Source organism: Ahaetulla prasina, chromosome 3, assembly GCF_028640845.1.
Source record: "Ahaetulla prasina isolate Xishuangbanna chromosome 3, ASM2864084v1, whole genome shotgun sequence".
Lineage (NCBI taxonomy): Eukaryota > Metazoa > Chordata > Lepidosauria > Squamata > Colubridae > Ahaetulla > Ahaetulla prasina.
Genome location: NC_080541.1, coordinates 101,707,973 through 101,728,981, shown reverse-complemented (window position 1 = coordinate 101,728,981; position 21,009 = coordinate 101,707,973). Strand labels below are relative to the sequence as shown.

General features: G+C 40.9%; 1 protein-coding gene across 3 annotated transcripts in view; it reads left to right on the top strand.

The window, feature by feature from the left end:
* TERT (telomerase reverse transcriptase) overlaps positions 1-21,009 on the top strand; it is a 59,060-nt gene that overhangs the window by 9,659 nt on the left and 28,392 nt on the right. For all 3 annotated transcript variants that reach the window (XR_009154437.1, XM_058177312.1, XM_058177311.1), the window contains 6 exons: positions 6,088-6,270; positions 7,581-7,742; positions 9,581-9,676; positions 10,678-10,763; positions 13,309-13,422; positions 18,244-18,315. Coding sequence is in view for 2 of the 3 variants with exons in the window: in XM_058177312.1 (XP_058033295.1) it covers positions 6,088-6,270; positions 7,581-7,742; positions 9,581-9,676; positions 10,678-10,763; positions 13,309-13,422; positions 18,244-18,315 (713 nt within the window). In the remaining variant the exon portion in view is untranslated. The remainder of the gene's footprint in view (positions 1-6,087; positions 6,271-7,580; positions 7,743-9,580; positions 9,677-10,677; positions 10,764-13,308; positions 13,423-18,243; positions 18,316-21,009) is intronic.

Here is a 21,009-nt window from a genome sequence, read left to right as displayed (position 1 = left end):
ATCCCTTGCACTACCACCCTCCTCCCCTCCTTTCCCACAGAGGAGAATTGTGGCAGCGCATGGAAGCCTTTGGCCTAGTATGACTTCCAAAGCTGACAGGCGTCCCCTCTTGCGGAAGAAAATACTTCCTAGAAAAGAAAACAGACAAACCCAAAATGGGGTTAACGCTACTAACTCTCCTTCTAACCCCCTCCCCCCCCAGGAGGACCTTTAGGTTTGTCAGGGATTTATCATGAAATTGTTTGATTAGAGCATCGGCATTTACATCCCAGCTTTTTACCCAAGTAGCTTCAGACAATGGGTATCCCTTCCAGTGGACCAAATATTGTAAGCGACCTCTGTATAGTCTAGAGTCCAGGATCTTTTTAATTTCAGCCCAGTGTCTTTTCCACCAGGATAACTTTGAATGTTATTCGTTACTTCTCCCAGTTTCATGTCTACATATTTAATAAAAATATGCTTCTCCTGCTTATTCCCAAAATGATTAAAAATGCAAGGCAGAACACCGCCAAATCAAATCAGTATTCTTATCAAACTCTTCTCTGTAATGAAGCATTAGGGATGAGCATGCCATGTGTACGCTTTTCAATCAATTATGAAGCCACTTGATTTGACATCTATCCAGGATGTTGGCAATGTGCTAACTGAAATAATAGGGCAACTGAAATATTAGGTGTCAACATTCCAGAAAACCCCTCCTTCAGAAAAGAGTCCGAAACCAACATCTTTCAAAGTTCTTTTCCTAGCATAGGTAAACTGGCACAGTTGGAGAAAAACCAAAACTAGGGGTTCCGGTTCCTCCCTCAGTAATACAAACCCCAAAATCTCCACCCTCATGACCCCTCTGCCGGTCACATGCTCCAATCCTCAACCGTCCTATGTCGAAGCATCACTCCAGCCACTCCTTCTCCAGATGCGAACTCAGCCTGACCCTGACCGGCAGAAAATGTTATTATGTCTAATCATCCCTTGCACTACCACCCTCCTCCCCTCCTTTCCCACAGAGGAGAATTGTGGCAGCGCATGGAAGCCTTTGGCCTAGTATGACTTCCAAAGCTGACAGGCGTCCCCTCTTGCGGAAGAAAATACTTCCTAGAAAAGAAAACAGACAAACCCAAAATGGGGTTAACGCTACTAACTCTCCTTCCAACCCCCTCTCCCCCTACCCCAAGGAGGACCTTTAGGTTTGTCAGGGGATTTATCATGAAATTGTTTGATTAGAGCATCAACATTTACATCCCAGCTTTTTACCCAAGTAGCTTCAGACAATGGGTATCCCTTCCAGTGGACCAAATATTGTAAGCGACCTCTGTATAGTCTAGAGTCCAGGATCTTTTTAATTTCATAGTGGGTCTCCCCCTGGATTACCAAAGGAGGTGGGGGGAGCTGGTAAGGGTCTCAACCTAGATTCCCTAGCCAGTTTCAATAAGCTACTGTGAAACACCGGGTGTATCTTCCCCAATATTCGAGGGAGGTTAAGCCGGATAGTTACCGGGTTAATTACCTTCACAATGGGGAAAGGACCTAAAAACTTAAGCCCGAATTTTTTGCTAGGTAATCTTAATCTTAAATATTTAGTAGACAAAAACACTTTATCCCCCACCCGAAAAGGGGGTTAAAGGGATTGGTGTTTGTCTGCTTGGGCTTTATATTTTTCAGCTGCTTCCGCCAAGGTTTTTTTTTGTGTCTTCCCACCCTTTTTTCAATGAGTTCATCCAGTCTGTCAGGGACATGGAAGTGGGAGGTTCTAAGGGGAGCTCAGGCATCGGCACAAAATCCATGCCAGTGGTTATCCGAAAAGGGGTTAAACCCCATGCTACTGTGTACGGCATTATTATATGCTACTCCTGCAAAAGGTAACAGGTCTGCCCAGTTTTCTTGCTGGTAGTTTACATAACACCGAATATACTGTTCCACCATCGAGTTCAATTTTTCTGCCGCCCCATTAGTCTGAGGATGAAAAGCAGAGCTAAGTCCCTGGGATGACCCAATGGACCTTAGGAACTCCCTCCAGAACTTGGCCGTAAACTGGACCCCGCGGTCTGATATTATCCTCTTTGGAACTCCATGTAGTCTGTAAATGTGCTTCACGAACATTTCGCCAATTTCCTCGCTGACGGTAACCCGCTGCACGTGGTAAAGTGGGCTTGTTTGGAAAACAAAACAATGACCATCCATATCACTTTGTTGCCTCCGCTGGCAGGGAGCTCAATGATGAAATCCATAGCAATTTCTTCCTGGGTTTGGATTTCATGGCAGCGCAGGTGGCTTTCATGGCAGCGCAGGCAGCTCCTCACATAGTCTTCTACATCAGCTTTCATTTTCGGCCACCAGAATTGTCTTCTAGGCAAATGGAGGGTTTTCAAAAACCCAGAATGGCCTCCCAGCTGAGAGTCATACTTTTGTGAAGTACCGTGAGTCGCATACTGGATGATACATAAATCTTGCTCCCCTTCCAAGCTAGTCCTTCCCTTAGGGTCAAGTCGGTTAAGTTGTCTTTGAGCCAGGCATCTGTTGTAAGGGCTGATTTTAGTTGCGTCAATAACCTGCCCTGTGGGACATTGGCACCACGGCATGGTTGTGGTCGAGTACGAGCTTGGCCTGCTGATTGGGTTTCAGAAATCATAGCGTGCACTATCTCTTCTCGTCAGCTGTCAAATTGAGGCTTCCTCGAGAGGGCGTCAGCTAGTAGGTTCTGCCCCCCTGTGATGTATTTAAGGTTGAAGTGAAACCGTTTGAAGTATTGAGCACATCGAGCCTGTTTAGAGGAGAGTTTTTGAGGGGTCTTTAGGGCCTCGAGGTTTTTGTAGTCTGTCCACACTTTGAACGGTTCCTTCACCCCTTCCAGGAAGTGCCTCCAGGAGAGGAGGGCCAGCAAAAGCTTCTTTTTCCCAAACCACCCATCTGCGTTCTGTGTCTGTCAACTTTTTAGAAACGTAAGCTCAGGGCATTAGGTCGTTTTGGGCATTTCTTTGCATTAAGACTGCTGCTACGGCCACATAGCTTGCATCTGCTTGAACCACGAATGGTTTACTTTGGTCGGGGTGTTGGAGAATGGGTTTCATTGCGAACAGGCGTTTCAGCTGCTCAAAGGATTTTTAACAGTTCATTGTCCAAGCTAGGGGCTGGCTAGGTTTTGGCTTGCCAGGAGACGGACCAGTCTTTAGCAATTCTGTCAACGGGAGAGCAACCTCTGCGAAAGAAGGGATGAATTGACGGTAAAAGTTTGCAAATCCCAGGAAACTTTGAAGCTGTTTACGCGTGTGTAGTGGTTGCCAGTCCAGTACTGCTTTTACTTTTCCTGGGTCCATCTCAATCCCTTGGTTTGATATCCAATAGCCCAGGTAGTCCAAGGATTCCTTATGGAATTCACATTTTGACAGCTTTACGTATAGTTTGGCAGCTAGGAGTTTTTTCAGGACCTATCTAACTAATTTTATATGGTCTTCCATATTCTCACTGTATATAAGAATGTCATCTAAGTAGACAAGAACCCCATTATATAAGTGGCTATGCAGGGTTTTGTTGATGAGTTGCATCATCAACTCTGGGAGATCTGCAAGCGACTGGGATTTTATTGGGGTAGGCAGACTCCATTCCATTGAATCTCCCAATCCCCCAGGTTTTCTAGTTCTCCATTGTGTTTGGAAAGTAGGTTGGGGGAATTCCGCTCACCTGGGAAAGCCACGCTCCTCCGGAGACCTCACCTCTGGCCCTCTTTCAGGCGTTGGGTCGGAATGGCAACTTCTCCAGGAATCAGATTCCTTGGGCCATGCTCCTAGCTCTCGAGCAGTTTCTGCAGCTTCGAGGCTCCGTAGCACGTCTTCCGATGGAGAGAATCTGATATCGATGAGCTCCTGAGCCTCTGGCCCCATTGCCCCCTCTAGGACTTCTTCTTTCCTCTCCATTTTTTCGCTGGGGTCTCGCACCACCTCGGGGTTTTGGCAGATGCTTTGGCCCAGTACCCCTAGTAGCCCCCCAGGGAGGGGGGTGCCACCATGATCAAAAGGGAGTTTCAGTTTAATGTCAACGTTCCAGAAAACCCCTCCTGCAGAAAAGAGTCCGAAATCAACATCTTTCAAAGTTCTTTTACTAGCATAGGTAAACTGGCACAGTTGGAGGAAAACCAAAACTGGGGGTTCCGGTTCATCCCTCAGTAATACAAACCCCAAAATCTCCACCCTCATGACCCCTCTGCTGGTCGCATGCTCCAATCCTCAACTGTCCCACGTCGAAGCATCACTTCAGCCACTCCTTCTTCAGATGCGAACCCAGCCTGACCTTGACCGGCAGAAAATGTTATTATGTCTAATCATCCCTTGCACTACCACCCTCCTCCCCTCTTTTCCCACAGAGGAGAATTGTGGCAGCGCATGGAAGCCTTTGGCCTAGTATGGCTTCCAAAGCTGACATTAGGTTAGTTAGAGAATCTCTGAAAACACTTTTGGCACTTGAACTGCAATTCATCCAGCCTTTTCGTAAGGTAACATAATTCTTTTGAAATGCTTTTCAGTTTTGAAATGAAATCCTTATCCACCCTACTCCTATTTTTAAATGATTGCACTGGGGAGCTGACAGCTTGTGTCATTATGTCAACTCAACTAAGATGTCTATTCTTTCTCTTGTTTTTCCTTTAAGCCCAACTTGATCTTTGCATTGTTTGTCAACTTCACCTGGAAACTAGTGGCTTTCATTATGCTGCTTATAGATCTGAGTACTCAGCTTTACTTGTCTTGAGTGACTTTGTGTTCCCTTTTATTCATTCAGTTGAGTTTAGACATCTTGGACTTCTCTCCTCATTCACTCATCTTGCCCTCAGATTCTTTGTAGCTTCATTGGTTGATTAAAATGTGCTTTTTCTGAAATCCCAAGATGTATGTTCTCTGCTATTCACTCTGCTATTTAATTTTCATGAGGTAAAAATTTATTAATTTGACAATCATTCTGTACTTGCCCAAACATATAACCGTTGTGGCTTAAAATAATTTAAAACAAGCCCATTTTTCAAAGAATAATGTAACTTCTAACCAGTAAAATAGAAAGCAACACAACACCAAAAGGTTATGATCCAACAGGAAATCTAAGAAGACTTTCAGGTCACCAATCTTCTCCTTCCAGGGAAGCATCTTCTGTTTGGCCCAAGACTGAGAAGTCCAATTTCATATCATCAGCATTTAACTTTATTGGTTAAGGTATTATAATAAAATCTTGAAAAAATAGTCCAAGTTTCTTACTCTCCAATCTTATACTAAACAAAATCAAGATGGGGTTGTTTTGATGATTTTGTCTCTCAGGTTTCTTTCAATCTCTGGACAATAATTATGCTAGTAAGCCATTCCATAAGAGTTATTTAATAAATTTCCCCCCTCCCCAGTCCTTTCTAAATTCCTTTATAATCGTTCAATAAAAGATTAGGTTGTTTTTTTTTCAAATCAAGTTCAGCTCCTGATGATTTAATGATACATCTGTAATTGATCTTTTTTTCTTCTGTATTTTTGCAAAAAAAAAGTAGTAGTAGTAATAGGTTGCCACCAACCCTTTCTGAGAGATTTTTATTTTTAATTTTCTAGTTTAACCTGCACGTTTGGTTATTCCATGGAGGATATTTATCCAGATACTAACTAGATCAGCCCTTCTTAGTTTCCATCCTTAGACAAGCTTAACCAGGTGCTGCTGAGACACCTTTCAGTAGAGCACTATCCAAATACCATCAGTGTATACCTCTTCATGCAGGAAATGTTTAATGAATGTCCCTGAAAAATAAATCTCCTTTTTAATCTTTCAAAAGTAGGTTCAATGTTGTATTAGCTAAGAGTGATTTCTTGTGACCCAGGTGGTTTCTCTTTCACACAGACCTCAGCTTCTACATGTACTTGCACAATGCACCCATCACGCTTGCTCCTTAATTACATGCTTGTAATTATTTTTTTCTTTCTTCCTGGGCCCTTTCCAACAACTCATTAAGAAAGCTTCTTGAAGCTTCTTTCCTTCTTTTCTAACATTGAATAATTTATGCTCTCATGTTTTGACATGAGAGAAGCACTTAATATTGCTGAAATTAATTGTTTTTCTTTAATTCTTTTTTAGGCCCAACATTTCAATATGCGGCTTAAAAATGTATTTAGTGTTCTTAATTATGAACGACTGAAGAACCCTATTTTACTTGGCTCAACTGTGTTTGGAAAAGATGACATTTACATAACGTGGAAGAAGTTCATTTCAAAGGTTTTGGAATCGTATGCTGAAATGCCTAAATTCTACTTTGTGAAGGTATGTTCAAAAAATAGAAGCTGTCATTCACTTTGTGAATGGGCCTCCTTTTTGATAAAATTCAGCATTTTTCTTTTGTTAAGGATACAGTCTTGTTTCTTGGAAGCCTGGAGTATTTTATTCTTGATCACTAGAGTAATGGAATTGATCACAAAAGTTCATATCTTGTTAAGGTGGTCAAAAAGATCTTCCCAACTCCTTGAGGCTTCATGACAAATAGCTCTGGAGCTGCTTATCTGAAGTGAATCAACATAGGAGATAATGAAGCAATTGCAGGATCATAGTTCAGATTAACCAGGAAGCTTAGAAAGAAGAACAAAGCAAAGAACAACAAGGCTGCATCAAACAGTGCTACAGTTGGACAAAAGATTGGCAACTAACATTCTGTGTATAAAGGCAACATGTTGACCTTCATACATTTGGTAATTGGAAACTAATTCTCATCTTGCCAAATATGTTGATTCCTGTTGATGGAAAATGGTCTTGATGACCTTAGACATACACAGGAGAGTAGAATTAAGGGGATTCTCAGAAAAACGTGGATTTTCATCAAGATAGCAATGAAATCAAACACATTCCCTTTTCATCCCAAAGGAAAATTCAATCTTCTTAGTTCACAAAAATTGTGTTATCCAATTTCTATTTTGTAGAAATTTTATTCGTTAGATGATAATTTACCTCTAAATTTAATTGTTCTTCAGGGTTCCAGAAAAAAGAAAAGGTCCTACAAAACCTACAGCCTAAAATTTGCCCTGCAATTCTCCACGTCCTCTAGCAAATATATCTGTTTTGTACAAATTCCACAAAAATGCTTGAAAGCTTTACATTCTCTGTCTCAAAATCAGGGCATTTATAGACAGATGAACAGACTAATAGTTTTTATTGAAATCAGAGATCGGCAACAACAAGGGCATATAGTTCCTCTCCCTATAGTCACCTCGTAACTTTCTTCAGCCATTCTGAAAACAAAATACAATAATGAAGGCTTTTTGGAGGGAAGGTTAATCTCCATTCTTTACTGAAAGTGAGCATAATTACCTAACCAAACCAAAGCCTCCCAGAATCACTTGGTTGAGTTGGGGTGCTATAGAAATTGAATACATAAAATGAAAATTTGCCTTTTGTTACTTTCCCCTTTTTTGGAGAATTATAAGTGTTCGGCCATTATGCCCACTGATGTTATTTGAAAATCATGACAATTGCACAATTTATCAACTTTTTGTGAGTGAATACTCTTCTAGTGTTGTCACATTAATTTGAGTGACATTTGAAACTTGAAAGTTAAGAAATTGCCTCCGTTTCTTTTCCAGGCTGATGTCACAGGTGCTTACGACACTCTTCCCCATGATAAACTGGTAGAAGTGATTTTACAGGCTCTTGCACCCGAGAGGAACACCACTTACAGCATACGACGCTATGCAGCAATCATGAGGACTGGAAATGGATGTATAAAGAAATATTACAGAAGACATGTAAGAGAGACACGAGGGTTCCCCATTATTACTAAACAAAAGTAAAGTGGGATTCTTTAAATGTGCTAGGTCACATAATGCAACGCAAACTCAGTGGTATTTTGATACTCTCCCTGCAGTTTTCAATACTGTTCACATTTTCCTCTAGCCCAACTGCAGAGTCATGAAGAAGAGGTATTTCTTTGCCACTGTTAACCAGTGTTTGATCAAAATTGTGGGAAAGGAAATTCTGGGACTTTTCTTTGGCAATTTTAATATAGTCCATTTTCCTTTGGGTTTCCAACCTCTTGAACAGCTAATGGGATGAAAAGGATTTCATTCTTCACAAGCAAGAATTTCTCCAGGGAACTAAAAACTAAGTTCCCCAAAGAATTAGGCGTTCCTGATGAGATAAAGATTGCTCTGTTCACCTGAGAACTCAAAGAAGGTGGCCCTCGAGAGATTACTAGTATATCTGTGATCCTTACAGAATCTGTACATCCTGTACTAGATAAATCATAACATGATAATTACCCTTGGAGTTTTACGTGGATTTTGGTCTGGCCATTGTGGTTACAACTACCACTGTAGCCTTTGCAGTGGTTTTCCTTATGTGCAACAGGCTTTTGCAAATGCTGACAAAAACCACCTGCCCTTTCCTCTTGCTCTGCAAGAGAAAGAAGTGGATTTTCTTTTATGTTCAACTTTTGTAGAAGATAAGAGCTGCAGTAGCTTTTTGATCTTGAATAAAGCCAGCAGAAAGAGGATCTTTTGATGGATTTTCCAGAAAAGTATAATTATATTCACTGAGGCTATTTGTGAAAAACTTTACTTAATCCTTTCTGTAGATCTCCTGCGTTTTGGTCCAATTTTACAAGCCATGCTTCTTAGGGAGATACTTTTAATAAAATTATTCCTTGTTCTATCAGCAAAATTTAACTAAAGCAACATCTTTTCTGTGTGGTTCTTATAGTAAGCATTAGCTTTCTTTTTCTGTGTATTTTTTGTGCTACTTCTTTCTGCAAATGTTCAGCTTGAAGCAAAATGAAGCAGTGCTAAGAGTATTGGTGAGAAGGTTTCCCTATGGATATTTATATATGTTCATATTTATATTTAAAGTTATGTTCGCTTCTAGGACTCAAATAGTTTTTTGCCACCAGAATTGATGTATCCTATATCCTAATTTCTACAAGTAGCAGCATCAATTAGGCTAAATAATTGATTCCTGGATGTGGGTGTTAAATATTTTGCAATTATTTAAGATTTTAATGTCTTTTTTTCCTTTTTAATTTGATACTTTGAAAATAAATGTAATTTCTATCATGGTGTTCATACAGAATGACTTTTGGTTTGTTTGTATATTTATTTGTTTGCTCATTTATTCATTTTATATATTTCAATTTATACATTCATGACTGGGAAGTTTTCAGTTACCACCACCCCCAACTAGCCATACAAATTACAAACATTAAAGCAATTAAATGTATAAAGGTATACAATACAATCTCTGGGTCAGTGCAGTCATTATATGGGCTATAAGAACAGTATAGCCATTTTTTGGACTCCAAATTATTAATGTTCTATAACATCCGGTGGTGTTAATTATACTTTTTAGATACGTTTTAAGTTTTAAAGAGAGCTTTTTTCATTCTGTTTGATACAAACTAAATGGCCAGTCCCTTTTCACCCCAGTTATGTTTTTAATCATGGGCATTATCAGAGAAATCTTTTGAATTTTAATTTCTATGTCTGAAAATTATTGATAATTTTTTACTCAGATATGTTACCCTTTCCTGTTTTACCTTATATGTTATAGTCTTTTCTGAAGTTAAAATAACTTAATTTGAATGTTTTTACAGGTCTCAACTTACAATGAGTTTATAGATGGAATGAAACAGTTTGTATCTCACCTTCAACAGAACACTTCGCTGAGAAATGCTATAATCGTTGAACAGGTAATTTAGCAGCTAGAATTTATATTTTTGAAAAGAAGGATTTACAAACATCTGCCTGTTTTTCAGCAAGTTCTCAGAGAGATGCTTTTCAATCTAAACACTCCGGTCCTGAGAAGACTTGATTTGCAAGTCTGAAAGCTGCCTCTCACTGTATCTTAAAATGTTAAACAGTTACAAGCCTGGCTCAAAGTTCAACTCGCCTCATTTTTTTCTCTTCTGGTTTTTGTCTTGCTTTCTTTAATGCTTCAATATATCTTAATGGGTATAAAGATGTCTAAGTTATTCCAAATATCAAAGGGAAATTTATAAGAAACCTTAACATTTGCATATGTAAAATTTATACCTTTTGAACTGCACATTTATATAGTCTTAAATGGGGTTCATTCAAGTGTTCTATTAATTCCCTTTCAATTGACAGTGAACATACGTAATGCTTATTGGAATTTACCTTAGTATAGCTGATTGGATGTTATTGCCAATTACTGCCACTAGATGGTAGTAACATACAGCGTCCTTTTGATGGCTATCCTCATTTTATTATAGGTTATTTATTCTTATTTTATTATAGAGTATGATTATAAGTATTTTTAATTTTTAAACAAGTTTTTTTCTTGTTTACGACCACATACTGGACCTTTAAATATACAAGAGGTTCTTAGATGTTTGGCCATACATGTTGCAAATAATCCATGTTGAAAACTATAGGGGGGCTAATATGATCCCGGGTTACATGGATGTGCATGGGCTTATTTTGCCTAATTTGGTTTGCTTCTTGTTATCACATCAGAAGATGATTTATGCCTTTTGCAATGACATTCCCCTCCCCCTTCCTTCCTAATAAAGTAGGCAATAATTATCAAGGGACAGTAATTAACCGCAAAGTAGGAGGGGGGATTTCTTCATTCAATTTACTGATTTGGCAACCCCAAAATGCACAAGTGTCATTTAAGAATATTTTACCTGGGCTGTTTTTATATTTGCTTTTCCTTTTGTTACTGCAGAGTGTTTTTCTGAAGGAAAGCAGTTCTAGCCTCCGTGAGTTTTTCTTGCAATTGATCCATAATAATATCCTGAAGATTAAGGACAGGTACATGTTTATTCTAAATGTTATAAGAATGTTCCACCTAGCAACTTGGAGCAGGAGTTTAAAGAGAACCCAGTAGAGTAAGAGCCCCAAACCCTTTCAGTTTTTTCCACAGTGGCCCACTAGGTGGCCCCTGAGAGCCAGAGGCTGAGCATCTGAATAGCCTCCCACCCATATTCTTTAGCAATTATTACTGAAAGCCCTGCTGCCTTTATTACAAGAAATATTATATAATCATCCTGGAGAGGAGCCATTGATTTGCCATGAATTTGTGCCTGCACTTTTTAAAATGGTTAAAGTTGGTGGCAAATTCTATGGTTCTAACTCAACCATTTTCTAAACCAGAGCATAGCTGGCTGGAGAATTCTGGGAGCTGAAGTCCACAAGTCTTAAAGCTGCCAAGTTTGAAGACCTCTGTTCTAAACTAAGGAATCTACAATCCCCTAGGCTGGAGGATTTATTGACCTTAAGGAACTTTGCATTTCTTCACTAGGCTGTGTGCAGAAGCTGAATTGGCAACATTTATCTTCTCGACCTGCCTATCTCTTGTCAGATACGTTAATTATTTCATTTCCATTGTACAATTGAGGGAATGAAGCTATTGTCAAAGGCTGCAAAACTGTCAGTGGGCTATGAAGTTCTACACGGATTAAAGGCTTTGGTGTCTTCTTTTTTGGAGATTAACAGAACTATTTAGGCTGTTGTTGCTGATTTTTTTCTTTAGCAATTACTATTCTTGCCACTTTTGATGGCGTGTAAAGCAACAATGATTATTTCTCTTGGTGACACACGGGCATTTTATTATTTTGCTCTTTGTTTTCTCCCCCCCCCCAAGTCCTTTCATTTTCAAGTCATTTCGGCTACAGTCACTGCTGTGTGATTTTCAAATAATCCTTTCTTCTAAAGATCATTCTTAACCCTCTTGAGGGTAGAAGCCAGAACATCTGCCAGGATTTAAATGGATTCTGACCTCAGAGCACTCTGAGTTTAGCCAGCCAGCCTTTCCTCTTGAATTTGTTCAGATATGTCCTGAAATGTCAACCATTTATGGATTCATTCTATTCCAAAAAAAAAAAATTAAAAAGAGTTGATTGAAGAAAGACCAATTTATCTAAAACATAGGTTAGGATATAGTAGAGGGCAAACGTAGAGCATTTAGGAGATGAGACAGGAGGGATTAGAGGGCAGGAATGAACTTACGTAAACTCTGGACAAAGAGGAGCATCTAAACACGGGATGGGGATGAATCCGCTTATTCAAATGGTGGCAGACATTGGATTGGGAAATCAATTTACAAATGTGAAAGAAGAAATGCTTCCAAACATACCACTGGCTTATGTACGTTTTCTTCTTGACATACCAAGTATAATTATATATGTTCTTATTTCCATGCCCTGCTCCGTCTGTTTATGCAGCTCCCCTGTAGTGCCTCGAAGGCTTTCCCAAAAAGACTTATGGACTTGTGGCATATGCAATTTATTGAACCATATGAAATAGTATCATCTTTGAGAAGGCAATTAAGGAGTGCATGATGTTTTTCCTTAGAAAACTTGGAAAAAATTTAGGCAGGCAAAGTCTTCTGAAAATAACTTTTCAAGATCTTTTCTTCCATTTCCTTCCCCCCCCCTTTCCTTAAATCTTTGCCTAGTATTAGATGGTGACTGACTGAAGTTAAACCACCAAAAATCTTGCAAAGACCTAGAGTATATTGCAGAATATTGTGCCTGAGAAGTTATTTTTATTAATAGCATTCCCTATTGGCATAACTAGATTCTTTAATATTTTTGATGTTATAATATTTTAAGTCATTTTGTAAATCCCAGTGTTTATATGTTTTTTTTCTTCTGCTTTAGGCCATTCTACTATCCAATTCCTAAAATCTTCACTTATCTTTTATTATGACTTGTAATAGCCAGAATAGCCAAAATAGGTCTGTTCCCCCATGAGAACTTTTTTATTGTTTATAGTGAGTTGCAAAATCGTAGGGTAAAAATCAGCAACCCAAATCTATCTGGACCCTTAATCCATTCATATATTTTCAAGATCAAAACCTTACTCAACTTCTTTGCTGTTTATTTCAAATTCTTTTACTTCTTAAATTTGTAATTCTTCTTTTGTTCAGGGTGGAAGATAAATTCACCCAATGAAGTTTTCTCAAACTTGTAATTCTGAAGATCTGTAGTAGCTTTCAGATAGTTAATAGATAGTTTCCAAAACTGATTAGAAAGTGGGATTTGTGAATTTAAGGTCCTTTAAAATGTTCTGTCACAGTTGTAAGGTATATGTAAATTCAGATCTGCAGAAAAGAGCAATGTTGTCCTAATAGAAAAGCCCAGCATTAAAATTCCAGCTCAAGTCCCATTTACTCATTCTATTTACAGGGAAATCATTGTCAGTGTCATATGTTTCTCATATGATACACAATTTGCCCATCAGAAAATACTTCCTTATTGCAGTGAAATGATCAGCCTTATTCCAACTAACTTCATTTTGCTACCAGATTTGAGTTCTTAATGACAGCATACTTTTGGTTCTTGGCATTTCTCAGGTACTATGTGCAGCGCTGTGGAATTCCCCAGGGCTCCATTTTATCAACTCTGCTTTGCAACCTCTGCTATGGAGACATGGAGAATAAGTTACTGCGCAATGTGCAAAAGGACGGGTGAGGTGTTATTCTGCTGTTTGGCATATTAGCCATTACCAAACTCTCTTGTGCTAGAATCTTTATAAAAGCTAAGTATCGTTCATCACTTAGATAATAACATAAAGCCCAGCATAAACTCTTCCAATTAAGGACAAAAGGAGATGGAGGGATTACCCAGCATTATTTCCCCCTGCATGTCTGCCAAGCATATTGGAGCTCAGAGCCCATCCCTGCTCCAATTCTGTCTCAAATTATAATCCAACAGATGTAAGTTGAGAAACAATAAGGCAAATTCTATATAGGTTGAAGCGATAATGTTTCATGTGTTACTGTGAAATCAAATTTATGCAAATTATATTGTGTCGATTGCATGATGTCTCTAATTTGTTATGCAATGACACATGCCACTACTGCCACCTCTCCAATAACCATATTTATCTGCATCAGATTGTAAACTATTTTCAAATCTGCATTTCAAGCAGACCTGGGAATTTTAGCTCTTTGATTGTCTCTAGGAATCTGACAAAAGTCTCTTTTGCTAGCACTTCATAAAAATAATGGCATTTCTGGCAAAATACTCCTTCCAGAATCCATTTCAGAATATGAAAGAATAAAAGGTTGTCATCTTTTGCTATAAACAATGCCAAACCAGATTTTCTGGAACACACATAAGAATGCAGAGTTTCTTTCTTCAAAAGCGCATCATGAAATGAAATAAAAGACCAGCACTTAGTCAAGTCATTCTGGATCAAGCAATAAGCACATCCTATATTTGTGTCTTTCTTACAAGTGAATATTGACATGTTATTCCAGGCCATTAAAACACATCAAGGGCACCTACTTTTGCCTATATGTGGATCCCTGTATAAAGAGTGCAAGAGCCAACAATAAATTTATCCTCTTCTCCCGCTTTGACCCAAAACTAAATTATTTTGAGACTTTGGGGAGGGATGGCATTTTCCCTTCTATGTATGTGGTGCTGGGATAAGCGTTCTTAATACAACCTTTCTTAGATGTGTGTAGAGTAAAAGTTTATTTGATGTGTTTGCAGTGTATCAGGATTTTTGGCAAAATTAAGGTGTTGGCAAGATATTTGGGAAGTTTTTTTATTACCATTAATAATTATTATACTGTGGCCCCCCAGTCCTTACTCGTTCCCTGGATGGTCTGGATCCTCAGAGCTTGGGTCTACGGCTGATGCTCTGCAATGCCCGGTCCGTGGTTAATAAGGCTCCCCTGATTAGTGACCTGATTCAGAGGGAGTCCGCGGACTTTATGGGCATTACAGAGACCTGGTTGGGCACAGAAGGGGGTGTACCCCTGGTTGAACTGTGCCCTCCAGGTTTCCGTGCATTCCATCAGCCGAGGGCCCAGGGTAGGGGTGGGGGGGTGGCGGTTGTGATTAGGGAAAGTCTGGAGCCGAGGGAGTCCACTGTTCCTCAGATAGCTGGCTGTGAATCCCTCCTTGTGAAGTGGGGCCATCGTAATCAGATGGGGTTGTTGATCACGTACCTGGCTCCTTGCGTGGCTACAGCCCTACCTGAACTACTGGAGGTGCTTGCTGGCGTGGCGGTTGAGATTCCCAGACTTTTGGTCTTGGGAGATTTCAACTTGCCATCAGCCGGCCTGTCATCAACAGTGGTTCAGGAGTTCCAGGCCTCCATGACGGCCTTGGACCTGATTCGAGTAACTGATGGCCCTACGCACATTGGGGGAGGCGCGCTAGACTTGATTTTTATCTCTGGTCAGTGGGTAAATGATCTGGATTTAGGAGACATAGTGAAAGAACCGTTGTCATGGTCAGATCATTTTCTCCTTCGCCTAGACTTTCGAACCGCTGCTCACCACCGCAGGGAGACGGAGCCGATGCGTTGGTTCCGTCCCAGGTGCCTGATGGACCCGGAGAGGTTCCTGACGGAGCTTGGGCCGTTTCCTGAGGATCTTACCCACGGCACGACTGAAGAACTAGTTGCAGCTTGGGAACGGGCCGCGGCTGGGGCTTTGGACCGTGTCGTGCCTTTGCGGCCTCTGACCCGGCGTAGATCTCAATTGGCTCCCTGGTTCTCCGGGGAGCTGAGAGAGATGAAACGCCGGAGAAGACGCCTAGAGAGTGTTTGGAGGTCCAGTCGTTCCGAGGCTGATCGGACACTAGTGAGGTCCTTTACTAGGACCTACCTAGTGGCAATGAGGGAGGCGAAACGTTCCTACGTTTCCACCCTCATTGCATCGGCAGATAACCGCCCGGCCGCCCTGTTTCGAGTGACCCGTTCCCTCCTTCAACAGGAGGGACGGGATGACCCCCTGCAGGGACGAGCCGAGGAGTTTAACGGTTATCTATACGGTAAAATCGTTCAGCTTCGTGATGGCTTGGATCATGATTGCGATGATCCAGCCGAGGTGGCAGAGACTCGTCTTGTTGAGGTTATTTGGGATGAGTTTGATTCTGTGGCTCTCGAGGACGTGGACAGGTTGCTGGGGAGGTTGCATGCAACTACGTGTTTACTGGACCCGTGCCCTTCCTGGTTAGTACTGGCTGCTCAGGAAGTGACACGAGGCTGGCTCCAGGGGATTATAAATGCTTCTTTGGTTGAAGGGGCTTTCCCCACCGCCTTGAAGGAGGCGGTGGTGAGACCCCTCCTGAAGAAGCCTTCCCTGGACCCAGCTATTTTGGGTAATTACCGTCCAGTCTCCAACCTTCGCTTTTTAGCGAAGGTTGTAGAGAGTGTGGTTGCATGGCAGCTTCCCCGGCACCTGGAGGAAGCTGTCTATCTAGACCCGTTCCAGTCCGGCTTCCGACCCGGTTACAGCACGGAGACGGCTTTGGTCGCGTTGGTGGATGACCTCTGGAGGGCCAGGGACAGGGGTTGTTCCTCTGCCTTGGTCCTATTAGATCTCTCAGCGGCTTTCGATACCATCGACCATGGTATCCTGCTGCGCCGGTTGGAGGGGTTGGGAGTGGGAGGCACCGTTTATCAGTGGTTCTCCTCCTATCTCTCCGACCGTCGCAGACGGTGTTGACAGGGGGGCAGAGGTCGCCCTCGAGGTGCCTCACTTGTGGGGTACCTCAGGGGTCGATTCTCTCGCCTACCCTGTTCAACATCTACATGAAGCCGCTGGGTGAGGTCATCAGTGGTTTCGGGGTGAGTTATCATCTTTACGCTGATGATACTCAGCTGTATTTTTCCACCCCGGACCACCCCAACGAAGCGGTCGAAGTGCTGTCCCGGGGCCTGGAAGCCATACGGGTCTGGATGGGGAGAAACAGACTCAAGCTCAATCCTCCAAGACGGAGTGGCTGTGGATGCCGGCACTGGTACAGTCAGCTGCATCCGCAGCTGACTGTTGGGGCAGTTAGTGGCCCCAAAGGAGGTGGTTCGCAACTTGGGTGTCCTCCTGGATGGTCGGCTGTCCTTTGATGAACATCTGGCGGCCGTCACCAGGAGGGCCTTTTATCAAGTTCGCTTGGTTCGCCAGTTGCGTCCCTTCCTTGACCGGGATGCCTTATGCACGGTCACCACGCCTGGTTACGCCTCGGCTGGATTATTGCAATGCTCTCTACATGGGGCTGCCCTTGAGGTGCACCCGGAGGCTGCAGTTAGTCCAGAATGCAGCTGCGCGAGTGGTAACGGGAGCCGCTCGTGGCTCCCACGTAACACCACTGCTCCGTAGTCTGCACTGGCTTCCTGTAGTCTTTCGGGTGTGCTTCAAGATCCTGGTTACCACCTTTAAAGCGCTCCATGGCTTAGGACCCGGTACTTACGAGACCGCCTGCTGTTACCTTATGCCTCCCATCGACCAGACGCTCACAGAGAGGGCCTTCTCAGGGTGCCGTCCGCCAAACAATGTCGGCTGGCGGCCCCCAGGAGTAGGGCATTCTCTGTGGGAGCACCAACACTCTGGAACGAACTCCCCCCTGGCTTACGTCAACTGCCTGATCTTCGGACCTTCCGTCGTGAGCTTAAAACATATTTATTCATTCAAGCAGGACTGGCATAAATAGTTGATTTTAAATTGGGGTTTTAATAATATTTTAAATTTTTAATTGTTTTAATTATCGGCCGTATAGTAATATTTCATTTTAAATTCTTTTAATTGTATATATTCTGTGTTTTTATTCTGGCTGTACACCGCCCTGAGTCCTTCAGGAGAAGGGCGGTATAGAAATTTAATAAATATAAATATATAATATATATATATATGTATATATATATAAATATAGTGCTTGGATGAGAAGCTACCAGAAATTCTGAAGGCATAGCCTGAATTGAAAAGTCTGAAAACCATCAGGGAGAAAGGCAGTGACAAAGCATTTTTGCTGCCAGGAAGATTATGTGGACACATACAATTTAAGCCACATTTCATCCAAGGAAGTCTTTATTTTTATCTTCAGCTTGACACTGAGGTCTGGCAGATGGTATGGAGAAGGTCTGCAAAAACTGAAGCATATCCTATTATCCTTACTTAAGTTGTCAGAAAAGCTTGAGTTAGGTTTTTGTGCCCCAAATTATTCCTCTGTCCAGATTCAAATCCAATCAGCTTCTCATCATATGGGAATTAAACACAGAAATTGGATTCATCCATCATTGTGATAGATGATGAGAAATTACAATACTGGTTTTTTGTGTGCGTGCCAATTTTATTTATGGGTGAAAGGTTAATTTACAGCACTGGAACATTTTTTTATAATGCAGATTTGGATAATAGAATATGTAATAGTGATAATATGTATATTACTTTTAATACAAGTAATTGAAAAACGAAGACTATGAACAATGGATTCCTGCTTTAAAATTTAAATGTATCCAAGATCAAGATATTAACCTTTTTTTAACATTACAGAGTACTGATGCGTTTAACGGATGATTTTCTGCTTGTTACACCTCATTTAGAACAAGCAAAAACATTTCTGAGGTAAGAGAATAAAATATACTATTTTTAATGAGTGATTTAATCATCTATCATTGAATTTTAATTTTTTGTGCACAAAGGAATGAAAACATTCCTATCTTGTCCTGTTCTACTCTTCTTCCACATTTTTCTACATGGATATGGCATTCCATAAAAGTATAATTAAAATGCTTTCTTTTAAATATATGCTTTCTTTAGAGCAGGGGTCTCCAACCTTGGTCCCTTTAAGACTTGTGGACTTCAACTCCCAGAGTTCCTCAGCCAGCTTTGCTGGCTGAAGGACTCTGGGAGTTGAAGTCCACAAGTCTTAAAGGGACCAAGGTTGGAAACCCCTGCTTTAGAGTGTATGCAGAGGAGATAAACTGAATGAAACTTTCAATACAGTCCCATTGAAATAGTGATGATTTCCTTGAAAAGAATGGGTTATGATCCTGCTGGTACATTGATTCTAAATATAGCAATCAGTCCTTGCTCCTTCCATGGTTAGCAAAACCAAAATAGACTTTACGAAATAAGGGGGGGAAACAAGTAGAAGTCGTTAAATTCACATAACTGAAGAAAAGCCAATTGGGGGGCAGAGGAATTTATAAAGTTCTTATATTTTAGGGTTATTGCTATCTTGCTTAAAATTAGTAATTTTCCTGTATGAGAAGGAGTGACTCCAGGCATGGGTACCACTCTGTCTTCTGGCTCTATGGACAGGGTTCAAACTTAAGAGACGCCCCCTTTGTAGACCTCCCACTTTCAACTCTGTCCTGAGCTCATGAGGACAATTTCTGGGTTTACTCCTGTGTGTTTGGATTTAGCAGGAGTTGAAGTTTGAAAATGTGTGCTTTTCTCTTTGAAATGGCATCAACTGAGTAAGTAAATGAGCTATCTTTGTTTAGGCGTTTGAGGTTTTTTATTAATATGAGTTTTCTTGGAGCCTCTATGAAAATGTAGAAGCTGAGTGGAATGAGCGAACCTTATTTAAGTGTTTGATGAGTTTAATTACAAGGCTGAGGATCGTTAAAGTGTGTGTGTGTGTGTGTGGAGAGCAGCGGGGGAAACTATTATTTGGAGCTGCAGGGAAAGTTTATTTTGTTTGTCTCCATTTTAACTTGTTTGTACCGGGAGCACATGGTGTGAGTACCGGGAGATTTAAATCAAGCTGCTGATTCCACATGGTTACTCCTTTGGGGGAGAATCAGAGCAGCGGGGGAAGTTTGAGAACACATTGCCTCCAATTTATTTATTTATTGTTTGTGCTGCTATTTTAAGCTCCGGATTTCAGGTGCCTTTGCTGGAATACCCACCATATGTGGGGAAGGCACAAGAAGGAACAAGCTCTTGAGCACCATGTTGGAAGCCACATGGGGCTAGCCAGGGTGGTGGCCATTTTGGGAGCTGGCTGGCCTTATATGTATAGAGAAGATGATGAAAATAAATACATGAATGAGATATCTATATCTCTATCTATATCTCTATCTATCTATCTATCTATATATATATATATATATGGAAAATAAACAGGAATAATATGATAATAAGAATAATAATAAAGAATAAATAAACAAATAAAAATTAAATAATAATAATACCAATAAATAAATAAATAAATAAATAAATAAATAAAAAATTGAACTGAAGAAAGAGAAAAGAGGCTGTCATGGGGTTTCGGTGATCGGCCCTCCAGTACAGCATAGGCCTTTGGAGTAAAGAAGTGAAGAGGCCTGATTTAGCCTGAAGCAGGCGGTTCCAGGCTGCATGGCTCGGGAGTTTTGAGCAGGTGTTCTGACCTGCAGAGGGAAAGGACCAACAGTTTAGGGAATTAACCCTTGTAATGCTGCTGAGTTCTAAAGATGGTAACTGGTTATTGAGGCTTGTACATTGACATTTATATGTATTACATAGAATTTGTTATGATAACAATAATAAAATAATAATAATAATAATAATACAAAAAAAAAATTGAACTGAAGAAAGAGAAAAGAGGCTGTCATGGGGTTTCGGTGATCGGCCCTCCAGTACAGCATAGGCCTTTGGAGTAAAGAAGTGAAGAGGCCTGATTTAGCTGATAATGATGATAATAATGATAATAATAATAATAATAATAATAATAATAATAATAATAATAATAATAATAATAATAATAATAATAACAACAACAACAATAACAATAAAAATTAAATTCATGGAATTATAAAAGGTGCTTACTTATATGTAATTTTATTTCTATATGTGTTTTAGAAATATGGCGTCGGATGCCTCACTTAGTGACCAGATGGAGGTCACTGATGCTTCTCAACCTCAGAGAGCTGCCACTGAAGGCTCGAAGAGCCATTGTCATAAGACAAGGAGTGGCAGTTCAGAAGCAGCTGCACAATCTGTTCTTGGGGCGGAAGCCCAGTCACAGGATAGGGATCAGGTAGAAACAGAACCAGTGAACGGACACATGGGGTCGCGTTCTGACAGCTCTGATTCGCCATCAGAGGCGGAGAGTTCCCCATCCATGGAGGATGAACAATGGGACCAGGAATTGTCTGAGGAGGAAGGTTTTTTTACCGGAGCAGCCCATGTTTAAAGGGCTGTTCAGGCCTCATCTTTTTAAAACCTTGTTGAGTATAGCTAAGGCGGTTACTAAACAGGGACTCCTAGGGGAACAAGGCGCCTGTCCAGAGCAGGACCCTGCAGACATGCTTTTTTCTGAACCAACGG